Here is a 23,140-nt window from a genome sequence, read left to right on the forward strand (position 1 = left end):
CCTGTCCGGGGCGAGGTTGGTCCCTCCATTCATCCATGCGTTCTCCTGGAACCCGACCAGTACTTCTGTGGGGATGCGCCCCATTAGGTTGGTCAGCCGGCGGAGGGGTTTCCTCGACTCTACGCCTCCGGAGGCTGGGTTCTGCTCCAACTTCATCTCTCCCCATGGGGATTTCATAATCCCTTCTCCGCTCATCCCTCAGCTCATACAGTATGGCCGCGAGAGTCTCCATTTGTTTCTCCATCCGCTCCAGTCGATCTTGCATCATCCTCTCCCGGGATTCATTTGCAATTTCCCGGATAGTGATTGTCTCCACAGTTTCATTGTCCTCCCTCAAAGCATCCTTCCTTGACACATCCATATCTAATCGTTCGCTGCTTCTCCGATAATTACTAATTTGGTGGTAGCTTTTTATTCAACTCCCCACAGACGGCGCCAAAATGTTGATGCTGTAATCTACTCGTCCTTTACCCGACCAGATCTTTATACCAACATTTGTGTTATCAACAGTGAGGATGTCAATTTCTTCTTGCTTCAACGATCGCTCTAGTCACTAAAGTTAGACTTCTCCTTCCTTCTCCCACTAAGCCTGCGTTCACAAAAGTGGATCAGAGACGCCGGTGGTTTTACCGGCGTAAACCCTCTGATGCCTAAGTTAGCACAAGGTGTTTACGGGAAAACGCTGCAATTAAAATTCGATATATTGCTTATAATAGGCTCACAATTTGTATTAAAAATGATCTGGTTTCAATTGGGCAGAGTTTTCCCTTCTCTCAATTTTTCTATCCTCCTTTCCTTCGTGGGTTTCTTTCCCTTTTATAGCCGTTGTCCCCTCTTTCCGTTTACCATTCATCCCCCCTTTATCTCGGGTAGTGGGAGCTTCTCATGGGCTCCAACTGCTACATTGTGGGCAAACGTGGGATGTTGTGTTTCCTTTGACGGTTCTGGGCATAGCGCAACTGCCGTGATTTCGTGAGATCGTGTCCCCGCTTTTTGGGGAATGGGTACCTGCTCTGTATTTGCCTCTGGTCGGTATATTCTTCTGGCTGATATTCATCTCTGGTTGGCCCTTGTTTGCCCCCGTGTTCTGCTCGTACCATTTGACTGAGGTGATCCATGCCGGGGTAGAAATGATAGTATGGCCGAGATGGTGCTTTTATTTACTTAACAGTTATATTTGGAGAGTAGATATAACAAAATATGAGGGAAAGGTATGGTTTGATGATGGTTGGCAAGAATTTATGGAATATCATTTAATCTGTGTTGGATACTCTGTGGTTTTCCAATATGAAAAGATTTCAAATTTTTGAGTTCATATATTTGATACAACTACTTGTGAGATTCAGTATCCATGTAGAAACATGTGCATGCCTTCACAGAAAAATTGGATTTCTTCTAGATGTAATACAAATCAGAAGTGTACTGCTACTGTTGGCAGTCCAAAATTTAAGAGTGGTTGTGAGATGAGACGCAAGAAATGCGGAATTGAAGAGGCAGAGGTGAAAGATGAATCTGAAAGTGTTGGTGATTTGATGAAAGAGAAACTGAACATAACTGGATTGTCTAATTCGCAACGATCTGTTCGACGCAAAATGCATCTCGGTGAGGCACCATGTCAGTGGGTTCAGGAAACAGACCATTTGATTGATAACACCAAATTGAAAAAAGCCAAACATAAGATGAAGAATGAGCATAGTGTATGCATTGTAGGTAAGGAAAATTAGTCTCTTGATATCTATATGTTGTTTTATGCAGCAAGTGATTACAAGATCTTTCATCAGTAACGCTGAAAAATTGCAGATAAAGATGAGTTAGCTTGGCTTCAAGACTTGGGAGTCTATATTTGTGATTCAAGGATATTTCTTTCGGTAGAAGAAAGACAGAGCAATTGATGCTGCCAAATTCTTCAATCCTAAAAACCCTTCATTCCTTGTTTTCATGCGGGAAAATAACATCTGTAAACAATCTGTCGTGAGCTTTAAAATAATTAGTTTGAATTGTTTCGGCTTATCCTTTTGACCAATGCAAAGTTTTTGTTGTTTCTGCTTTGCTTGTGAAGTATGTGCCGGTTGCATTTTCTCAGAACTGCTTGAGAGGGAATAAGTTTGCAGTACAGGATTCCGACGGAATAGAGTTGGCTGTTACAATGAGCTGGACTAGGAAGTGCTTTTTGAGTGGATGGGGTTGGTTTTTCAAGGAGAACAACGTGAAGGAAGGAGATATTCTTTTCTTTGAGCTGATCAAGAAGAACCTTGTTACAAAAGTTTCAGTATTTCATGCGCAAGTATAATCCAAGTGTTGAAGACGTTATCAGGTAGTTATGTTTGATCTCTCAAATGTAAATCTCTAGAACTTGTTGATTCCTTTTCGAATTTCCGTTAGTTTACTAGTAAGGTATATTTATATATGTTTACTGGATCCAGACAGTTCATATGATATTAGTGTTGTAAAAATACACTGGCATTTTGCTTTGTCAGAGGCCTTAAATAGATATGTTTATGTTACTACCTTTGGTGCTAATTGTTGTAGATTATATCTATATCATAATGTCATAAAGTGGAATCAAGGTCATCTGGTTGTGATTTCTGTAAGCGGATTGACTGTAACGTTCATTATATGCACTCTTCTTTGACTTACAGTCACAGCTTGTGCCAATTCTTGCCTTCAACTCATCACATGTCTGCTAGAGAATTTGTGTGACAATTCAGAAGCTTGAAAATTATTTCCCTTCTTGTTTTGAGAAAAGTTGGACGACTAATGTTCCATGGAAAATTGTAAAAAATCATTTATTAAATTATTAAGGTAAAATTTATGATCCTTTATATGTTGCACAATGTAGTTTTCATGCGTTCTTCTTCAAGAAGAAACTAAATAAGTACTTTTAAAAAGAAAAATAAAACTATATCATTTTCAGAAAAAACACTTGATTGACCTTATTTTTTGTAAAAAGCAATTTAAGTATAAGTTTGGTATTATTTTCTATAACCTGTTTTTTAAAACTGAAAACAATAATATGTATTCAATAGATATGATTGAAAATAATTAAAACAGTGAATATGTGGTCGGTAGAACAATCCTATAAAAGCAAAATTTTAGTAAATATATTATCTTAACATTTAAAAAATAAAAATTTGTTGTTTCATTATATGATAAAATATTGTAAAATTTTGATCGTTCAAAATTCTTTTTAACCAGTCAAATGAAAAAGCATAATGAGCACAAGCAAAATTTTATACAAGATAAAGTTAGATTACAAGATTCAGTATATATTTTATAAAAGTAAGGGCAAAACAAACTTAAGAAGAGCATTGTTAGTTATCACCGAGTTACTGAATCCAAGAAAAATTGAGAGCAACCAAAAGAAAATCTGAGTTACTCAATGGGTCACACTGTATAAATGTTCAGATTAATATTTCATGAGCAATCATCCATTCTTTTGCTTCTTGATATATCGCATGGTCTAACTTGGATACTTTTGTTACTTTCATCTCTATATGATTGCCCAAACATCTGTTTAATAATCCCATTAATTTGAACAAATAAAACTAGCTAGCTCCCTAAACACCCATTGAGTTTGCAGTATTTTCATGTAGCAATAGAACCAAATTTTATAGTAATTTCTTATTTTTTTAATGTAATAGTAATTTCTTATTTTTTAAAGTAATTTCATACGTGTTTAATTACATTGATCTGAACTAATCAAACGCAAGGTGATTTAAGAAGATGAAGGGAAAAAAAGGAGTTTACGGAAGAATAATGAAAGAAGAGGAAGAAGAAATGGTCAAAGAAGATGATGAAAAGAAGAAAGGACGAAGAAGATGCAGTGTAAAAGAAATGAAAAAAAAATTATATTGTTTATTTTTTATGTCTTGAAGTTTGTTCAGGGAATTGTTTTGCTACATGAAAATACTGCAATTCTTATTTTTAAAGTAATTTCATACGTGTTTAATTACATTGATCTGAATAATCAAACGTATGGTGATTTAAGAAGATGAAGGAAAAAAAAAGGAGTTTACCGAAGAAGAAGGAAAGAAGTGGAAGAAGAAATGGTCAAAGAAGATGATGAAAAGAAGAAAGGACGAAGAAGATGCAGTATAAAAGAAATGAAAGAAAGATTTGAATAATGTTTATTTTTTATGTCTTGAAGTTTGTTCAGGGAATTGTTTTGTAGGATGAAGAAAACGTGTATAAGAAAACGTGCAAATCCTTTTTTTTTTTTTAATTTATACCCGCAAAAATTTTATTTTTTAAAACAGTATTTAATCGGTTTGTAACCGGTTAAATATAATTTAATTAAATTTTTTTATTATATTATAATAATTATGAATCGTTGATCTAATCTAATGGTCCATAATAATTACGGTATTGATGCCGTGATTTTAATTACGGCATCATAGAATTTTTCCTTTTTCAAACATAAATTTAAATTAAAAAAATAAATGGTTGAGATCTAATGAACTAAATGATACGACACATTAATTTTAGCAAATTGATGCTGCAACATTTGTTTTTCTTTATCCTCTCTCCTTCTCATAATGCTCTTTTAAGATTTTGCATTAAATTTTCCAAGTTAACCCAAATAGGTGAACATAATCATACTCAACAAGAAAATAATGAATTAAATAATAATCTAAATATGACTCTAACAAAATAAAGTGTGCTTTCTAAGATAATTAAATTGTAATTTTATCTTACATTAAGGCAATAGGATAACTTATGTGGTTGGCCTTTTACTGTGAAAGTAATTAAAAAAGGAAAAGGGTGTAAAAGTACAAGGAAATACATTAAAAATTTTGAGAGTGGGATAAGATGAGGTAAATGGTAAGAAATATTTATATATGGACACTCTTGCATATTTTAATATATATGCTCTTAATGGTCTCATTGAATGATTTTTAAGTAGTTTTATTTGATTGGTCATCACCAATAGTTTGAATCTTGAGAGATAGGGATTAAAAAATTGACTTGCACTTTCAACCTCTCTCTCTCTCTCTCTCTATATGAGTAACTAATTCACAAATAAATTTAGATTAAAAAAAAATAATGGCTTAAAGTTAATGGATTAGGTGATATGATACATTGGTTTCAACCCATTGATGCTATAACACTTATTTTTCTCTATTCTCTCTCCTCCTCGTCAATATTTTCTTCATTTCCTCCATTGTTTTCTCTCTTTATTTTTACAAGAATCTGAACTCCCATATCTAACTTTTCCTCTCTCTTTTGAATGGCTGAAAGTTAAGTAGAGAAGTCCTCTCTCTCCTTCCCCTCAAACCTTTTCAATTTTTCTTACTTGCACTATTGCACAAAGCAAGTTAAGATACAGTGAAAAGAGGGAAAAATAATATAATAAAACATCCAATTGATTGTTGAAGTATGTAACCTTCATCTTTGAAATAACCACAAATAATAAAATCAGTAATATTTTTTTAAGTATTCTTTAGTAGAGTTTTGCGTTATATCCTAAATAACTTCTTGTTTTGCTTCGGAATTTTTTTTTTTAAACACGCACACGAACATTTTCCCTCAAAGACAAATTCTTCTCTAAAATTTTTTAATCCAAAGGGTTTTCTTCTACAATCTCTGTAATTAAGTCAAGTTCATACTTTTGAGTTCCACGTTCAAAACAATTAGGTTTTACATTAAATGATTTGGTTGATTTTCCTCAAGCACGTGTGCGAATCAAACCAAAAGAAAATTCCTTTGAATTGAAATTTTTTAATCCAAAGGGTTTTCTTCTACAATCTCTGTAATTAAGCCGAGTTCATACTTTTGAGTTCCACGTTTAAAACAATTAGGTTTTACATTAAGATGATGTTTGGTTGGGAGGAGAGAATATAGAACAGAAAAATAATTTAAATTCTCTTTTTATTTCCATTGTTTGGTTTGATAAAATGTATAAGAATTTAATTTTCATTAGAATTTAATATCCATCATAATGTAGAATTTGAATTCCATACTAAGTAGTGAAGAATTGAAATTCCTCTTATATTACAAACTAAAGTTTCCAAAATTACCCTTCGATTTTTTAACTTATTTAATGTCATTAATAATTATTATTTATAGTTTTATTTTATTGATTTAATATTATAAATGGACCTCCACCGGAAAGTCACCGGACCACCGTTGGATGTCGCCAGACCACCGTCGGACATTTACGGAAGGTCGCCGGATCACCGCCGGATCTTGCCGGAAGGTCGCTGGACCACCGTTGTCTTAGCCGGAAGGTTGCCGGACCTCCGTCGCCGGCCACTGGACCACCATTTTATTTTATATATATATATATATATATTATTACTAATATAAATAATTTAATATTTAAGATAAAGGATAAATTGGTTTGAAGAAAAAAATTATAATTCATTTCCTTATCAAATTTTATATCAAACCAAACAATAAAATCTAATTTCACTACTCTTCTCCTTTCCTCTCCATTCCACTCTTTTCCTCTCCTCCCTTTTCTTCAAACCAAACATGACCTAAATGATTTGGTTGATTTTCCTCAAACACGTGTGCGAATAAAAACCAAAAGAAATTGCCTTTCAATTGAAATCGGATGGTTAGTTTTCTCTGCCAGCATCTGGCAAAGGAAAAAAATGTTAATAGACATGGTGAGATAAAGAATGAGACGGGAACTAGAGAAGTCTTCGGACAAACACACACACAAACACAGAAAAGAAAAAAAATATATATATATATATATATAATTTAGTGATATCCTCACTTTGAAAAAATGAGAGTATACTCTCTAGAAATTTACTTTTGTATATTTTGTATTACAAGTTATTTGAAAATATATTTAAAGAATATAATTGTCAATATATAAATACAAATTTATGTATAGAGAGTCCCTTCTAATAAGGAAGTCCTCATCTTATTGAAATGAAGACTAAACTAAAAGGCAAACAAATCATTTGAAAAAAATCATATTGAAAATTTAATTGTTTTATGTAAGTAAACTATAAAATTTTTTCATATCAATAAGTGTGAATTATTTTAAAATTTTGATCATAAATATTTGTCATAAATAACCAATTCTGTAAAAGAAAAAAATAATTAATCTTTTTCATTGTGGAAAAAAATATGTTGGTAAGAGTAGTTTTGAAGGTGTTACAGTTAAATAATTTATTGAGGATTTAACACTATGTGTTGAAGTAAATTTTTTACATAATTTTATTCTAACATAAATATTTGACAATTTTTTTTATGTCAAGGTTAAATATCAGCACACATAAAACAGATAAATTACTGAAATTAAAATATGTTTAAGGTATTTTATAAGTAAAAAAAAAAGGGCCATTTGAATCCATGTAAAATTTATCTGCATAAAACAAATTTTTTTACCTTATTATAGGATAATACTATGCCATCTCCGTTGCACACTTGCACCAATGAAATGATAAAGATTAAAATGTCAAAATTATTTAATTTAAACGACAGCAATAGTTATTGAGGTCTAATACATTTTTACATTGTTAATTATGAAAAATAGTACTTTGTAATTTTTAACTATGAAAAAATAATATTTCACTAAATTTCTGTTAATTGACTCATAAAATTTCGGTATTACCCTTATTTGATTTTTCCACATCCGTCGGCAGTTTCGTGGACGGCGTGTAATTATTTGTCGGAAATTAATTAGGTGGAGACTGGGACCAACTCCAATTCAAATCTCATTTTTCATTGGACCAACTCCAATTAATAACTGTCAGAACCCAGCTACTATTAAAGAAGGTGAAGGGGACGGTGTTAATGAGAGCTTCAAATAAAGAGAAATCAAAATACAAACTTCAATTCAAAGATGGATTTGTTAATCAGCTGCATACTGTGGCTCGTGTTCACATTGGTTTGGGTGATGGCTTTAAGTTTCATTTCCAGTGGAAAACGCAAAGGGCTTCCACCAGGACCGAGGCCTTATCCGGTGATCGGAAACCTCCTGGAACTGGGTGGCAAGCCTCACAAGTCACTGGCCAAACTTGCCAAAATTCATGGCCCCATAATGAGTCTAAGACTTGGCCAGGTGACCACAGTAGTGATTTCTTCTCCAAGCATGGCCAAAGCTATCCTTAAAGAACATGATTCATTATTCTGTGATCGAAAGGTCCCTGAATCAATCTTGTCCCAGCCATACCTGCACCATGAATTCAGTTTAGTCTGGCTGCCAGTCTCACCACTGTGAAGAAGTCTTCGAAAAATATGCAACATGCATATTTTCACTAATCAGAAACTCGATGCCAATCAAGACCTCCGACGCAAGAAAATCAAAGACCTTCTTGCTTATGTTGAAGAAAATTGCAGTGCGGGTAAAACAATAGATTTTGGCCAAACTGCTTTTAATACTTCACTTAATTTGTTATCCAACACAATTTTTTCTATGGATTTGGTTGATCCCAATGAGCGAGAGTTTAAGGATACAGTTTGGGGTATCATGGAAGAAGTAGGAAAGCCTAACTTGTCCGACCATTTTCCTCTACTAAAAATGCTTGACCTGCAGGGCATAAGGCGGCGCAATACACTTTATTCTGGCAAGATGTTCGAAGTGTTGGATCGCTTGATTGATCAACGATTGAAGCAAAGACAAGAACATGGTTGTAGTATTAGCACTGAATCTAAAGATACGTTAGATACTCTTCTCAATATTATCCAAGAAAAGAGTGTAGAGTTTGACACAAAACATATCAAGCACTTGCTTGCGGTAATATTTCTATTTTTTTTATTAATTTCTCGTACAAAATTACGAGTTAATTAACAGAATTCATATAACAGGATTTGTTTATTGCGGGGAATGACACAACTTCAATTACATTGGAATGGGCAATGGCAGAATTACTCCACAACCCTAAGGTTTTATCGAAAGCAAAATTGGAGCTAAAACAAACTGTTGGCAAAGGCAGCCCAATTGACGAATCTGACATCGCTCGGTTGCCTTATCTACAAGCAGTTGTGAAAGAAACTTTTAGGTTGCACCCCGCTGTTCCCTTATTAATCCCCCGTAAAGCTTCAGAAGGCGTTGAAATTGCAAGCGTCACTGTGCCAAAAGGTGCACAAGTTTTTGTCAATGTATGGGCTATTGGCAGAGATGAAAACATATGGGACAACCCTCACTCTTTTAAGCCTGAAAGATTCTTGGGGTCAGATGTTGATTTCAAAGGCCAGAATTTTGAACTAATTCCCTTCGGAGCTGGGCGGCGAATTTGTCCTGGTTTGCCATTGGCAATCAGAATGTTATATCTAATGTTGGGTTCACTTATTAATTCTTTTGATTGGAAGCTTGAAGATGAGAGCATGGACATGAAAGAAAAATTTGGCCTCACCATACAGAAGGCTAAACCCCTTCGTGCCGTCACCATTGCCATTTAGTCCCATACCATAGTTTTTTGTGCCGGTGGAGTGCGTTTAGTTGTAGCTAATAAAGCACTTTGTTGTTGCTATGTATTCATCGTTGTTGTTTATGTTGATGCGAGATTCCGGTTCTCCTCGTTCTACGACCAGGATCTCTGCTCGATCAACTTCCCCACGACCAGGAGGTCTCCTAGTAATGCTTCTTCTCCAGATATCCCTGCACACACAGACAAGTCAGAGTACGCCGGTTGTTCTCCCGGCGCAAACCCTCCGACGCTCAAGTCAGATATCAAGGTTCGGGGAACGCTTGCCACAAGTCTTATGGCTTTTTCGTGGTTTTTTTCTTTTATCTCAAAAATGCTAACCCTTTTACCTTCGTTGGCTACCTTTTTATAGGCTTCCTCTTAATCCCAGTTTTCCGTTTTTTTCGAGACGGTCTGGGGCTCTGACTGCTGCGTTATGGGCAAACGGGGGATCTTGCGTGTTACGCCATGGTTCAGGGGAAAGCGTGGCTGTCGTGGTTCTGTGAGATCTTGCGTGTTACGCCACGGTTCAGGGGAAAGCGTGGCTGTCGTGGTTCTGTGAGACCTTGCGTGTTACGCCACGGTTCAGGGGAAAGCGTGGCTGTCGTGGTTCTGTGAGATCTTGCGTGTTACGCCACGGCTCAGGGGAAAGCGTGGATGTCGTGCCTAGATTCTCGGGCTGGAGAGCATGTCTTGCCAACTGCCGTCGACCGGGTCTCCTCGCCTATCGACCTCTAGCCGGAATGGCCGTATACCTTTTATAGGGAATTGGCCTCGCGGATGACAACATCGTGGACGAGCAGGATATTTCTGCTCCTGTTCCTCCGCGCACCAGGCTTTTACGGAACACACCGGTTCGCAGAACTCTGCCATCAGATATCTGCTCGTCATTCCTGGTCTCGTCGACATATTTATCCCAAACAGTATCTCTCCCAAACAGTTTATCTATTGTTCTTATTATTTATTAGCAACTATCCAATTGATAACCTAAATCCACTTTTTTGAGTGAATCGATATTGTAAGCAAATAATGTGTAGAACTTTGAATAACCAAGGAAATGATGTTTTTTGTTACGATTTTTTTTTAAATTATATAAGCGAAGAAACATTGTTATGAAAAACGTTTTGTTTACCTACACAATGTTTCGCGACTAATGAAATGATGTTTACCTACACAAATTATAGGCAACGAAAAAATTTCGCGACTAATGATTTTTTTAGGCCAAAGCTTGTTTTTCATTAGTAGATGCTTGTTTTAGCCACAAAAACACATTCTGTCCACAAAATGATTTTGTGAAATAACTGAAGCTTCCTTCGCATTGAATGATTTTGTGAGCACCAAAGTCTATGAATTGTTCAGCCATGAAAGCAAACTTGGCAGAGGATACATGGAAATGTTATTGTCAAAATGTCAGCTTTGTTATATGAAATTGGCAAACGAAGCTGAGTATAAATAGGGATGTCAAAAATCTACATTCGGCCGGATTTGGATTAGAACGGGTGATGTGAACCGCGTAGTACCCTGTAAGGGGATGAAGTTGGGTAAGTTTCGGGCTTCGCTTGATAAGTTTAGGGTCTAGTTTAGAACCCGAATTTTGTAAAAAATAAATTATAAAATAAATTATTTTAAATTATTATATTTATTGGGTCCATTTATTACACATATTTAAAATTTTAAACATTTATAATTTATTTTTTTATGCCCACTTTCATTAAAGTAAAATCTAAAAATTATAAAATTAAATTAAAAAATATGCATAAATAATACTATAAAAAAATAAAATCCAGGCTTTTTAACCCTAATAAAAAAGTCTGGTCTAAGCATCTAAAAAAATGTCCAAACCGAATCCGGATATTGCCACACCCGGGCCCAACCTTGGGTTTTGCCACCCCTACACACAAAACATGGAGTGGTTCAATGCAAATACTTAAAGAAAGTATTTTTGAGATTGTTTAATATTATTTTATGGTGAAATATTTTGATTTTAAAGCATACGTAAAATATATAAACGGTCAGTAACAATTTTTCATATGTATAAATTTTATCGAGTCATCGTTGGCTGTTGTATTTTTCTTCTCTAATAGAGAAGTTGTCACGTAAAATTTGAGATGTGTGACTAGTGTTGTTCTACAGCTTTATTTTATTTAGTTTACGACTTGTTTAATATATTCTTTGAAAAAATCATAGGTGAGAACTTAAAATTCCTAACATTATCCATTGCAGACTTCTCTCTCTTAAAGATTCTTCGTCGTATGAAAGAGAGACACAAAGTGCAATCCATTAGCTTCAACGAAAAACTCACATCTTTTCCAAACTGACATCTAACTCTTTTCAAAAATTGCTCAAATATATCTTTTATTCTATTTCCCTAATTTTTTTTTAATAAATCAAACACTGACCTAAGTGTCGAGGTGTTTTTGATAAGTGCCAATCAGATCATTAACTGTAAGAAAGAAACTTACATGGATCGAGCTCACCATCTCACTATAAGTGAGTTTATTCCTAAGCCAATCGTTTGGGTAGGTCAGGTGGTTCCTTGAATTGAAATCACCAACTTTAATATTAAAAAAAAAATCATTAGATTCAGAGTGGGACCCAGCAGACCTGCCCGTATGGCAAGTTGTGATTGGTAGGGCCATCCACATAAGTGCTTCTCTAACTGTAGACCAGAAGATTATTCATATTTTTCATATTACGATTTGAAACTCGATAATCATGAAATTAGAACACCTACTTGAAAACAAAAGAATCACAAAATCTACCTGCAAATCTTGATAAAATATTGAGAATAACAATTATTTAAGATTTTGAAACGTAACTATAACATTGCAGCAAGTTGATTAATATAACATGAGCCAAACATTGCAAGTTGAGCGACCTCTGCAGCCAAGCCATCACAAACATATGTTCTCACAGTGTGTTAGAAACTGATGTGTAAAACAAAAGAGGAGCTTCACATGGAGCTGGAAAGTTTCCATTTTACAATTAATTTTCTAATGGTGTGTTTAATAATTAGTAATTGAAACAAGCTAAAATTAAAATGAAAAATGAGAATTAAAATAAATTGTTTATTTTACTTGTGGGAATTGAAATTGGAATGAACCGTATTGCTATTGATATGTTTACTTTATCTCGAAATGAGAATAGATTGTTACAAATTACTAAGCCGCCCTTAGTTAATTATTGTCATTATTTATAATAATAATAATAATAATTTATAATTACTGTTAAGTCCATTATTTATAGAGTTGGCATCTTATGGCAAGTCTAGTTAAATTAGAATTTTATTTATTGCATATCTTGTAATAGGGATTAATTTATTAATTCCCTAATTTAGTGAGATTCCAATTTATTTGAAATATTTGTTTCTTAATTTAATTAGATGTCTAATTTAACAAGTCTATTAATGATGAGATTCTATAATTGGTGCATAAGATCTATTTAGAGCAAGAAGTTTATTAAATGATCTAGATATTTCTTGGGAGACAAGTAAGGTAAGAAGATAAGATTTATTCATATTCAAATTCATAGGAATTATAAGAGGAAAAAAACTCTTATTTGGAAAAAAATCCAAGTCTTTTAAGACTTGCTATTTTTGTAAAACCCTAGTGCTTATATAAAGAGAGGTATTTCACAATTGAAGACACACAACACAAAGCATAAAGTAGAGAAGTAAAGGTCGGCCTCTTCCTTAGAGAATCTAGATTTGGCGCATAATGTTGTGTTGATTTATTTTCTTATCTTTTTTTTCATCTATGTGGAGAGTCTATATAGATCTTGGATTACTAGACATTGAAGAATTGAAGAATTCCTATTGATCACTTTGCGAAGTGCCTTGAGGATCATGGATCAAGAGGGATATCAATTATTTAAGAAAAACAGATTCAGTTTAAGGTTGAGTAAACTATATGGTGATAAACTGTAAGTGAGAATCTTAAGTTTGGTAAATCCATAGGTTGTAACATCTCAACTTAGTGAATTACTTTTCATCTAGCCGTGGCCTCATGGATGTAGGATTGATTAATCTGAACCACGTAAAAATCTCCGTATCATTTATTTTCTACAATTTATTGTGTTTTGAAAAATTAATATTTTTTATATGGATGAACAGTAACCATAAACAGTAATTGTGAACAATAACTATGAATAATAATTATGAACAATAACTATGAATAGTATTTCTGAAAAATAACTATGAATAGTATTTCTGAAAAATTAATTAAGTTGTTAATTTCAGGTTTTTTTTAGTTGCCTACATCTATTTGCGATAGATCTAAATTCCTTTTAATTAGTATTATTATCATCATCATCAACTATGAATTTTTCATCATCATCATCATAATTTTAAGATTTAAGTGGGGTAATATGGTCACTTTAGGGAATAGGATTCTCATTTCCACCTCTCCCCATAGGAATGGAAACTATAGTAATCATTCCCAATTTTAGGTGGAACTTGTCACTTTGATTCTCATTCCACGTCTCATTTAAGCAAGTAAACATATTATTCATTCTCATTCCTTAATTCCCATTCCCATTCCCATTCCCAATAAATAAATACACCATAAATGAAGAGATTTCTACGCTACTTACAGTCATAAAATCAAAAGAAAACTCTTTTTGGATCGCGATCTTTGTGTAAAATGTACACAAAATCACATAGTACTAAAAGCAGAAAATTAGCGGTTCAAAAATAATTTTTTGGCCATTACCAGCAATAACAAAGTGAAAACATTTTCTGGCAAATGCTGGCATTAAACTGCATCGCATTGCAAAGATCTCACCCTAAAATATAATTTTAGATCATGGATTAGCACTTAGTTAATTATCTATAAAATTTATAAAATTATGCATAAGAAGTCAGATAAGCATCAACTCTGTTTGCCAAAGAGCATAACCTTGTTTTCTGTAGGTTGAGCCGAGCAAGGCCACTCAGCTTTTGGCCCATAGGCCATAGCCACCCTGAAATATGAAAGCGGGCATCAATAACATGACCCAGGTCAAACAACTTTTTCAGAATATAAGTCAGTTTCTTCAGATTGGTAATCACAAAATCTTATAGAATTAAATTAAATTGCACATCTTTTATCTTGAATTTATACTATCATTTCATAACGCTCTGCATATTGAATGAAGCGCCTATATATTAGTCAATTCATCCCGGACTATGTACCACTAAATAAGAATTTAATAATGTAGCACTAAGAAGAAAAGGTAAGACTAACTAGTATAGCTGGGTTGTGGAATCTCACATGATAATTACTTGGAAGCTGAAGGACACAAACTCTTTCATCACTTATACTTAGATTATAACAAAATTAATGGCTAAGTTCTAATCGATTGCATGATACATTAATTTCAACACATTGATGTTATAATATTCATTTTTGTATCCTCTCTCCCCGTCATAAACTTTCTTATAAAATTTTGAGTTAAATTTTGTAAGCTAACTCAACAAAAAGATAACGAATTAAATAATAATTTAAAGATGACTAACAAAAGAACAAATGCAATCTAAGATAATTAAATTCTATTTATATATATATGTCCTATATCAAAGCGAGAGAGTATCTTACATGGTTAGACTTTTATAGTAGAATTAACTAAGGGGTGAAGGGTTTAAGAATCCAAGGGAATATATTAAAAAAATTGAGGGTGCATAGGATGAGGCAAATGACAAGGATACTTATAAATAAGAACACTTACATATTTTAATATATATGTCCTCAATAGTTTAAATGATTTTCAATTTTACTTGCCATATCAAAGATGAGAGCTAAAGAATTGATCAATGCTTTTGTCCACCACTCTACTTTTTTTAAAAAAAATAAAAAAAACATAAATTTAGCTTAAAAAATAAATAAATGGCTGAAATCTAATGAATTAGATTACATGACACATTAATTTTAACAAATTGATACTTTAACATTTGTTCTTCTTTATCTAATTGTCTTCTCCTCATCAACGTTCTTGTAAAATTTTGAGTCAGATTTTGTATGTTAACTCAAATAGATGAAAAAATCATACTCAACAAAAAAATAACGAATTAAATAATAATCCAAATGTGACTCTAGCAAAATAAGAGTGCTTTCTAAGATAATTAAATTGTAATTTTGTCTTACATCAAGATAATAGGATAGCTCATATGGTTGGACTTCTATTGCAGAAGTAACTAACAAAAGGGTTAATTGTTTAAAAATACAAGGAAATCAATTAAAAATTTTGAGGGTAGGATAGGATGAGGTAAATGACAAGAAATATTTATATATGAAAACTCTTGTATATTTTAATATATATGTCCCCAAGAGTATGGTTGATCCTTTTTTAAGTAGTTTTATTTGATTGACCACCATGCATTGGTATGCACTTTTGCCCATAGTTCTAATTTTTTTTTAGTAACTAACACACAAATAAATTTTGATTAAAACAAAATCAATGGCTGATATCTAATGAATTAGATGATGTGATACATTAATTTCAACCCATTGATGCTATAACATTTATTTTTCTTTATTATCTCTCCTCCCCATCAACATTCTTCTTTTTCTTCATTTCGTCTGCTATTTTCTCTCTCTATTTCGCCAAGAGTCTAAACTCCCTTTCTTTATATTGTTTTGTACCAATATATAATAAACTATCTTTTTTTGTTTAGTATATTAAAATCTATGGCATCCTTATTTTAGTTAAGTGAGGATATTTTCGCTAGAGAATAATTATATATATAGGAGTTATGTTTTACCGCAATAAGGAGTTATGTTTTGTCCTTTGATCCTAAACTTTATTTTTTTTTCTTTTCTGAGTTATTTGGGATAGAAGGATCATTTTTACATAACCCCTTTGTATAAAAAATCATGTCTTTTTTTCCATTAGTATAAGAAGACAAATCTATCTTTATTTGAATAAATTTTAACATGTTTGTAATTTTGTCTTGTACTTCATCATGCATACAAGACTAATCTTATACTTCGTCTTGTCTTTCAAGACATAAAGGTATGAATGATATTAAAAAAATAAAAAATAGGGCTCATCTCATAAGAAAACCCTTCCCGAGATCCAATCAAATACTCCTTCTTCTTCTTTAAAAAATTTAGATCTATTTTAAGAAGCATAGGAAAAATAAAAACAATAGATAAATTAGTTTCTCTAATTAATTAATCCTGAAAATATTGCTCATTGATAAATTTTCATGTTATATTGTTCATACGAGTTACTGTTCATGGATACTGTTTATAGTACTGTTCATTAAAACTATTCAATGAATTGTCACATTTACTGTTCATTCATCATAAATAGACTAAAAACAATAAATTGTTGAAGTAGAACTCACAGAAAATTTTTATGTGGTTTGGAGTAATGAAAAGATTATAATATATGCTGGATTCTTACATAATTTTAGACATCCTCTTACTCTTGCCACCAACTCATTGTAACTAACTTAGTTGACCCTGCTTGGTGAGAAACCCTTGTTTAATTGTGTTTGCTGCTGTCCTTCATCTCAATGAGACCAAAGTAAATATTAGAATGTCTAATGAAAGACTTAATATGATGAAGACTTAATGAAAAAGACTAAAACATCATAGAGATATGAAACATCATATGCGGCCAAATAGGTTTCATCTTGATCTCTGCATTGGGTATTTCTCTAATATAAAATATGACATACCATCTTTACTCTTTCAATGTGTGAAGTACTCCTCTTTACGTAGGAGTAGTATTTCACCCAAAATCCTAGTAGAGGAATATTAAAATATACTTCTTTAAGAGTCCAATATTTAGCAAATACTTGATTCAAGACTATAATTTCTTAAGAGTCTAATATTCCATAAGTACTTGATATACTTAGTAATGTAGTATTCATCTTAATTTATTTGGAAATCTTTGATATGAAATCCTACTTTCATGCCAATTTACTTCTTTTATACCTCTAAAAATATTCTTCAATATTCTACATAATCTAATTTTAATTAATTCCTAAGACTAGATAAATTTCAAATAAAAGGAAACAAATCCCTAATAAAAGAAATAAATAAATTGCAATATTATTGATACGATGATGTCAATAATAGAAACCAAAACAATCTTTCCCTTTGACATCCTTGTAGCCAAAACATAAACTAACCAATTGTCCAAAGAACTAATAAAAAAAAAACCATAAGTCACCATTAGTTCCAGATACAAATCTCCTCTAATAAATAAATGCTCATGACTATAATTCAATTGAGAAAATTAACTCTCCCGTTAAGATAAACCATCTCGTACATTTAGAGAGCAGTAATGCATATCAAAGAAAGAAATAAACTTCCCTTTTAATAGAGTGTAAACAAAATGAAGAACTACTCTCCCCCTTTCATGATGCAATGAAAACGAAAAAAATATGTAACAATAAAAATAAATAAAAAATGTAACCTCCCTTTTTTGACAAAAAGTGCGAAAGCATGATATATAACATAAACAAAAAATTGAAATAGCAGGCTAAACGAGTCAAAAATCAAAACTAACTAACAAAGGGGGTATAAAGTAAAGAAATCATCAAGAGTAATGACCACGCCTAATGTCATTTAAGAGTGTGTTCAATGCATTTAGCTCAATCCAATAAATGCAAAATCGTGTCCTTTTGATCATCGAAATGCTGAAGAGTGGAGCAAATGATTTGAAGCTAAAAAATGATAATGGCCAAATCTAGGAGAACATTCTTAGTTTAAGTATGTTCATCTTGATCACCAACAACACCAAGGGTGTCCACATAGGATAGGTTGGTTTAATATAATTAGGAAAAGAATTAAAACCTTCATCATCGTCAACTAAATTATAATCTTGAGATGTAAACAAGTGATGAATCAAGGAAGGAATGGTAGTGCATTCTCTCCCAATATATATCTACATTCTTTACAGTAAAATCAAAAGCTAACTTGCCAAGTTGAAAGGAATGTCGCCTCCAATTAGAAATATGACTTTAGCAAATAAAGGGTTCACTATGGTATAATTTTCAGTAAGATACCAATTGTGTGTCCCAATCTAATATAAAGCTTGATATTTAGAATTAAGCTTGAATACCAAAAGGTCTTTAGACAAAGGAGAATTTCCTCTTAAAAGTCGAGTAGCAATAGTAGACATGTCCAAGGTGTTCACGTGTTACTAGAATTGGCACTTTGCAACCAAACGAACTTGATTAAGGAAGGAGAAAATCCAAGGGATGCCCTTTTGCATGAATTTTATGGAAAAAACCTGGCTCAGTCTTATGCACAATATTTTCATTCAAATGGGCATAGAATTCACGAATTGAATTAGGTGCATATGAAGGATATTCTTAATGATGTTTTCTAAACCAATAGCATTAACGGATGGTTCAATCTCAAAAGGAATTGTTGGGGGGGCTTAGCATAAGATTTTTAGGTATCCAATCCAAAAGACTAACCTTTTAGGTGCAGTGACCTACTGATACGCTCTTAATTCACAAAACCGAGAGCAATATCAGAATTATCACTACTTCGAGTGAGTGTTGGCTCCAAGGAAAAGAATTTTGAAATTGTAAATGAAAAGAAGAAGGAAAAGACAAGTTAGAGAGAGAAGGAAAGTGGTCCATTCATTTCATGCCTCCCAAAAGGAAAAATCCAGCAATATATAACAGACAATCCAAAATAACCAATATTGACAACGCGATAGAAAATAACAAAAAAAAAGAATCCAAAACAAACTCAGCCAATCACAATACTTCTATGGGCCATCCTAAACGACGTAGTCTCTAAGCCAGTCTGGAAGTTTCTTTATTTGTTTGGGCCGTTGATTATCTTGCACTGGTTCATGGTGAACTTCCTCCATGGGCTGATTGACTATGGGTTCTCGGTTGAGCTCTTTCGCTAGTGCCCCCTCTGATGGCTCCAATTTGATATATAAATTTGTATCATTCCCTCTATCTCAAAAACACACCTTGTCCTCAAGGTGAAATGCTGGATAGAGCTTACAAAAGGCATCAAAGTTTTCCCAAGTCGAATTCTCTGGTGAACTGTCGGTCCATTGAACTAACACTTGAGGCATTGGCTTCCCCTATTGTAACACTATAAGGGTATCACAAATGGCAACTGGTAGCAAAAGAGGATGGTTATCCACACTCAACTCTGGTAAAGGATGTGAAATAGCAGTGTCGTTGCCATGATAAGGTTTAAGAATAGAGATGTGAAATACCGAGTGGATTTTGGAAGTATTGGGCAACTCCAATTTGTAAGCTACAGGATCCACTCTAGCAAGTACAGTAAATGGCCCATAGTAGCGCTTGGCCAACTTCTGACAGCCGCGAGAAGCTAAAGTGTTCTGACGATATGGATGTAATTTAACCAGCACTTTATCCCCTACTTCAAAGTGAGCTTCACAGTGATGCGCATTAGCTTTCTGAGCCATTCGATGTTGTGCTTGATTCAAATTATCTTTTAAAGAGTGGAAAAGAGTACTAAGTTCCAGGAGAATGTCTTCCAAAGCTTGGATTGAAGTAGAGCCCTTAGCATAATGAGGAATGGTTGGAGGCAATCGGCCAAATAAAGCATGATAAGGAGACATCTTCAAGCCACTGTGGAAATGAGAATTATAGCTCAATTCTACTCAGCTAAGTAAGGAAACCCACTTCTTTGGTTTGTCTTAAGTGAAAGCTCGTAAATATTGCTCCAATCCTTGATTTACCACTTCCGTTTGACCATCCGTTTGAGGGTTGTATGCCGTGCTATGATGAAGAGTTGTGCCACTTAAGAGGAATAATTGCTTCCAAAAATTGCTCAAGAACACCGGGTCTCGATCGTATATAATTGAACTTGGAAAACCATGTATTTTAATGACCATGTCCACAAAGAGTTCTGCTGTCTTGAGGGCAATAAATTGGCATGGTAGCGGACCAAAATGGGCGAATTTTGTAAGACGATCTACAACGACCAATATGACCGAGAAACCTTTTGATAACGGAAGACCTGTAATGAAGTCCATGGTGACCTCATCCCAAACCATACTAGGTATCGGCAATGGTTGAAGAAGACCAGCAGAGGCTTGAGTTGAATACTTAGTTTGCTGGCATATTAAACACTCTCGAATAAATTTTTCCACATCATGTCGCATCTTGGGCCAATAGAATGTTGAAGACAAACTGATTAAGGTTCTAGTGACACCCACATGACCTGCTAGTGGCATAGAATGAAACTCTTGCAACAATATGGCCTTTAAAGAGGAGGTAGGACTGATGTAATAACGCTGACGGTGAAGAAGAAATCCGTTTTGAACTGAGAAGTCAGCTGAAAGTTCACCCTTTAATAATTGTTGGTGAAGTGATATTAAATCAGGTAGTGTGGTGTTTTCATTAAGTAAGGACTGCAGCAATTCAAATGAAGGTTGGCTGTTGAAAGAGAGGCACGTAGGGAAGGTATTGATGTTATCCGCAAGGGCTATTTCATGGACACGTGAGAGGGCATCAGCAGCGCTATTGGTACGGCCTGGTCTGTACTCAATTCGAAATTGGAATCCCAATAATTTGCAAAGATAAACCTGCTAGTCTGGTGTTTGAATCACTTGTTGAAGGAGCTCTTTGATACTCTTATGATCCGTGCGAATAACAAAGAAACGACCCAACAAATACTCCCGCCACTTATACACAACGTCCACAATTGCATGCAACTCCTTGATGTAAGTGGAGAAGGCTCTCAATTTGGGACCCAACTTCTTGCTGAAATATGCAATCGGGTGCCCCTGTTGTGTAAGTACTGCTCCTATGACCACATTAGAAGCGTCGGTCTCAATGACGAAATCAGAAGTAAAATCCAGCAACTTAAGGACTGGAGCTTGCACCATTGCTTGTTTAAGAGCTGCAAAGGCATCCATGGCTGTCAAATTCCACTAAAAGGCATCCTTGCACAACAAATCAGTGAGTGGGTTGCCAATGAAGCATAACCGCGGATGAATCGCCTATAATATCCAGTGAGACCAAGAAAGCCCCTCAACTGTTTGATAGAACGCGGCATTGGCAAGTTAAGCATGGCATCAATCTTTTGGGGGTCGGCTTGTACTCCCGAGGTTGAAACAATATGGCCTAGATACTCAATAATGGCCGGGCAAAACAAACACTTGGATAATTTAATAAAAAATTGATGATGATTTAAACAAGATAATACTTGCTCAAGGTGAAACAAATGCTCGGCCATGGAAGAGCTATAAACCAAGATATCATACAAAAAAACAATCACAAATTTCCGGAGATGAGCTGCAAAAATCTGATTCATTGTGGCTTGAAAAGTGGAGGGGGCATTTGTCAACCCAAACGGCATGACTAAAAACTCATAATGGCCCTCATAATGACTTGCCTGTATCAATGTATGAAGCCAAAAAGACAATGAATGCTTTAGGGTTAGAGTATGTCAAAATTCATGCTTGTCCAAATGATTGTATACTCTATAGAAAGGAGTATGAAAGCCTTTATAATTGTCCTACATGCGGTGAATCTAGGTGGAAGAAAAGAGATGGTAGTGTTGCTACTTATAGGAAGGGGGTTCTTGCAAAAGTGTTATGGTATTTCCCTCCTATACCTAGATTTAGGCATTTGTTTCAGTCCTCACAAACTGCCAAAGACTTGACTTGGCATATAAATGAGAGGGAAATAGATGGTAAGCTTCGACATCCAGCTGACTCACCAGCATGGAAGTTAGTTGATGAAAAATGGCCTACCTTTGCTTTAGAGCCTAGAAATCAGCGTCTTGCCCTATCAGCTGATGGCATTAATCCTCATAGCTCTCTTAGTAGTACGTATAGTTGCTGGCCCATTTTTCTTGTAACATACAATCTTCCACCCTGGTTGTGTATGAAACGAAAATTTATGATGTTATCCTTATTAATTTCTGGTCCACAACAGCCGAGTAATGATATTGATGTGTACTTGGCACCACTAATAGAGGACTTGCAAACTCTATGGGATGTTGGTGTGGAAGCTTATAATGCCTACAAAAAAGAGTTCTTCAATTTACGGGCTGTACTATTGTGGACTATAAATGACTTTCCCGCTTACGGGAATTTGGCGGGTTGTACGGTTAAGGGTTATTATGCTTATCCTTATTGCGGTGAAGATATGCCAAAATGTAGACTTAAACACAGTAAAAAAAATACTTATATTGTCCATCGCCGTTGGCTTCCTCATGATCATCCTTTTCGAACTCAAAAGCAACCTTTTAATAATAAACATGAAAGAGAGCCTCCTCCGAAACCATTGAATAGTGAGGCCATTTTTCGAAAGGTGGAGAGTATTGAAAATAAATGGGGTAAAGTGAAAGATAAAAAGCGCAAAAATAGAGGCGAGAAAAAGGATGATGATGACGATCGTGTTTGGTGGAAGAAAAAATCAATATTCTTTAAGTTAGAGTATTGGAAGTACTTGCTTATTCGTCACCAGTTAGATGTTATGCACATTGAAAAAAATGTTTGTGAAAGCATCTACGGAACATTACTAAATATCCCGGGAAAGACCAAAGATGGCATTAAGTCGAGGTGGGATCTAAAAGTTTTAAAGATTAGGCAGAAATTGGCACCTGATGTTAAAGAAAATAATCGTACTTTTTTGCCTCCAGCTTGTTACACCTTGACCAAAGAAGAAAAGAAAAGGTTTTGTGAAGTATTAAAAAGCATAAAGGTTCCTGTAGGTTATTCTTCAAACATTCAGAACCTAGTGTTAATGAAAGACTTAAAATTGCAAGGTTTAAAGTCTCATGACTGTCATGTTCTCATGCAACAACTTTTACCTATTGCTTTAAAGTCTATCT

General features: G+C 34.1%; 1 protein-coding gene and 1 pseudogene across 2 annotated transcripts; both read left to right on the forward strand.

Annotated features, from left to right (window-relative positions):
• Nucleotides 1–7,747: 7,747 nt before the first annotated feature.
• LOC127899448 (geraniol 8-hydroxylase-like) overlaps nucleotides 7,748–23,140 on the forward strand; it is a 61,102-nt pseudogene continuing 45,709 nt past the window's right edge.
• Nucleotides 8,065–10,552, forward strand: LOC102630838 (geraniol 8-hydroxylase-like). 2 transcript variants are annotated; one of them, XM_052432996.1, is made up of 4 exons: nucleotides 8,088–8,303; nucleotides 8,495–8,695; nucleotides 8,767–9,636; nucleotides 9,739–10,549. In XM_052432996.1, the coding sequence occupies exons 1-3, from the start codon at nucleotides 8,232–8,234 to the stop codon at nucleotides 9,358–9,360; spliced, it is 867 nt and encodes a 288-aa protein (XP_052288956.1). In that variant the 5' UTR covers nucleotides 8,088–8,231; the 3' UTR covers nucleotides 9,361–9,636; nucleotides 9,739–10,549. The 2 variants fall into 2 exon arrangements, with proteins under 2 accessions (XP_052288955.1, XP_052288956.1); XM_052432995.1 differs by having other exon boundaries at nucleotides 8,065–8,695; nucleotides 9,739–10,552.

The sequence above is a fragment of the Citrus sinensis genome, chromosome 8, assembly GCF_022201045.2.
Source record: "Citrus sinensis cultivar Valencia sweet orange chromosome 8, DVS_A1.0, whole genome shotgun sequence".
NCBI classification, from domain to species: Eukaryota; Viridiplantae; Streptophyta; class Magnoliopsida; order Sapindales; family Rutaceae; genus Citrus; species Citrus sinensis.

Coding starts and splice junctions, on each gene's coding strand:
- LOC102630838 (XM_052432995.1), top strand. CDS start 8,204: ATGCATATTTTCACTAATCAGAAACTCGATGCCAATCAAGACCTCCGA. Junction 8,696..8,766: donor ATATCAAGCACTTGCTTGCG/GTAATATTTCTA, acceptor TTCATATAACAG/GATTTGTTTATTGCGGGGAA.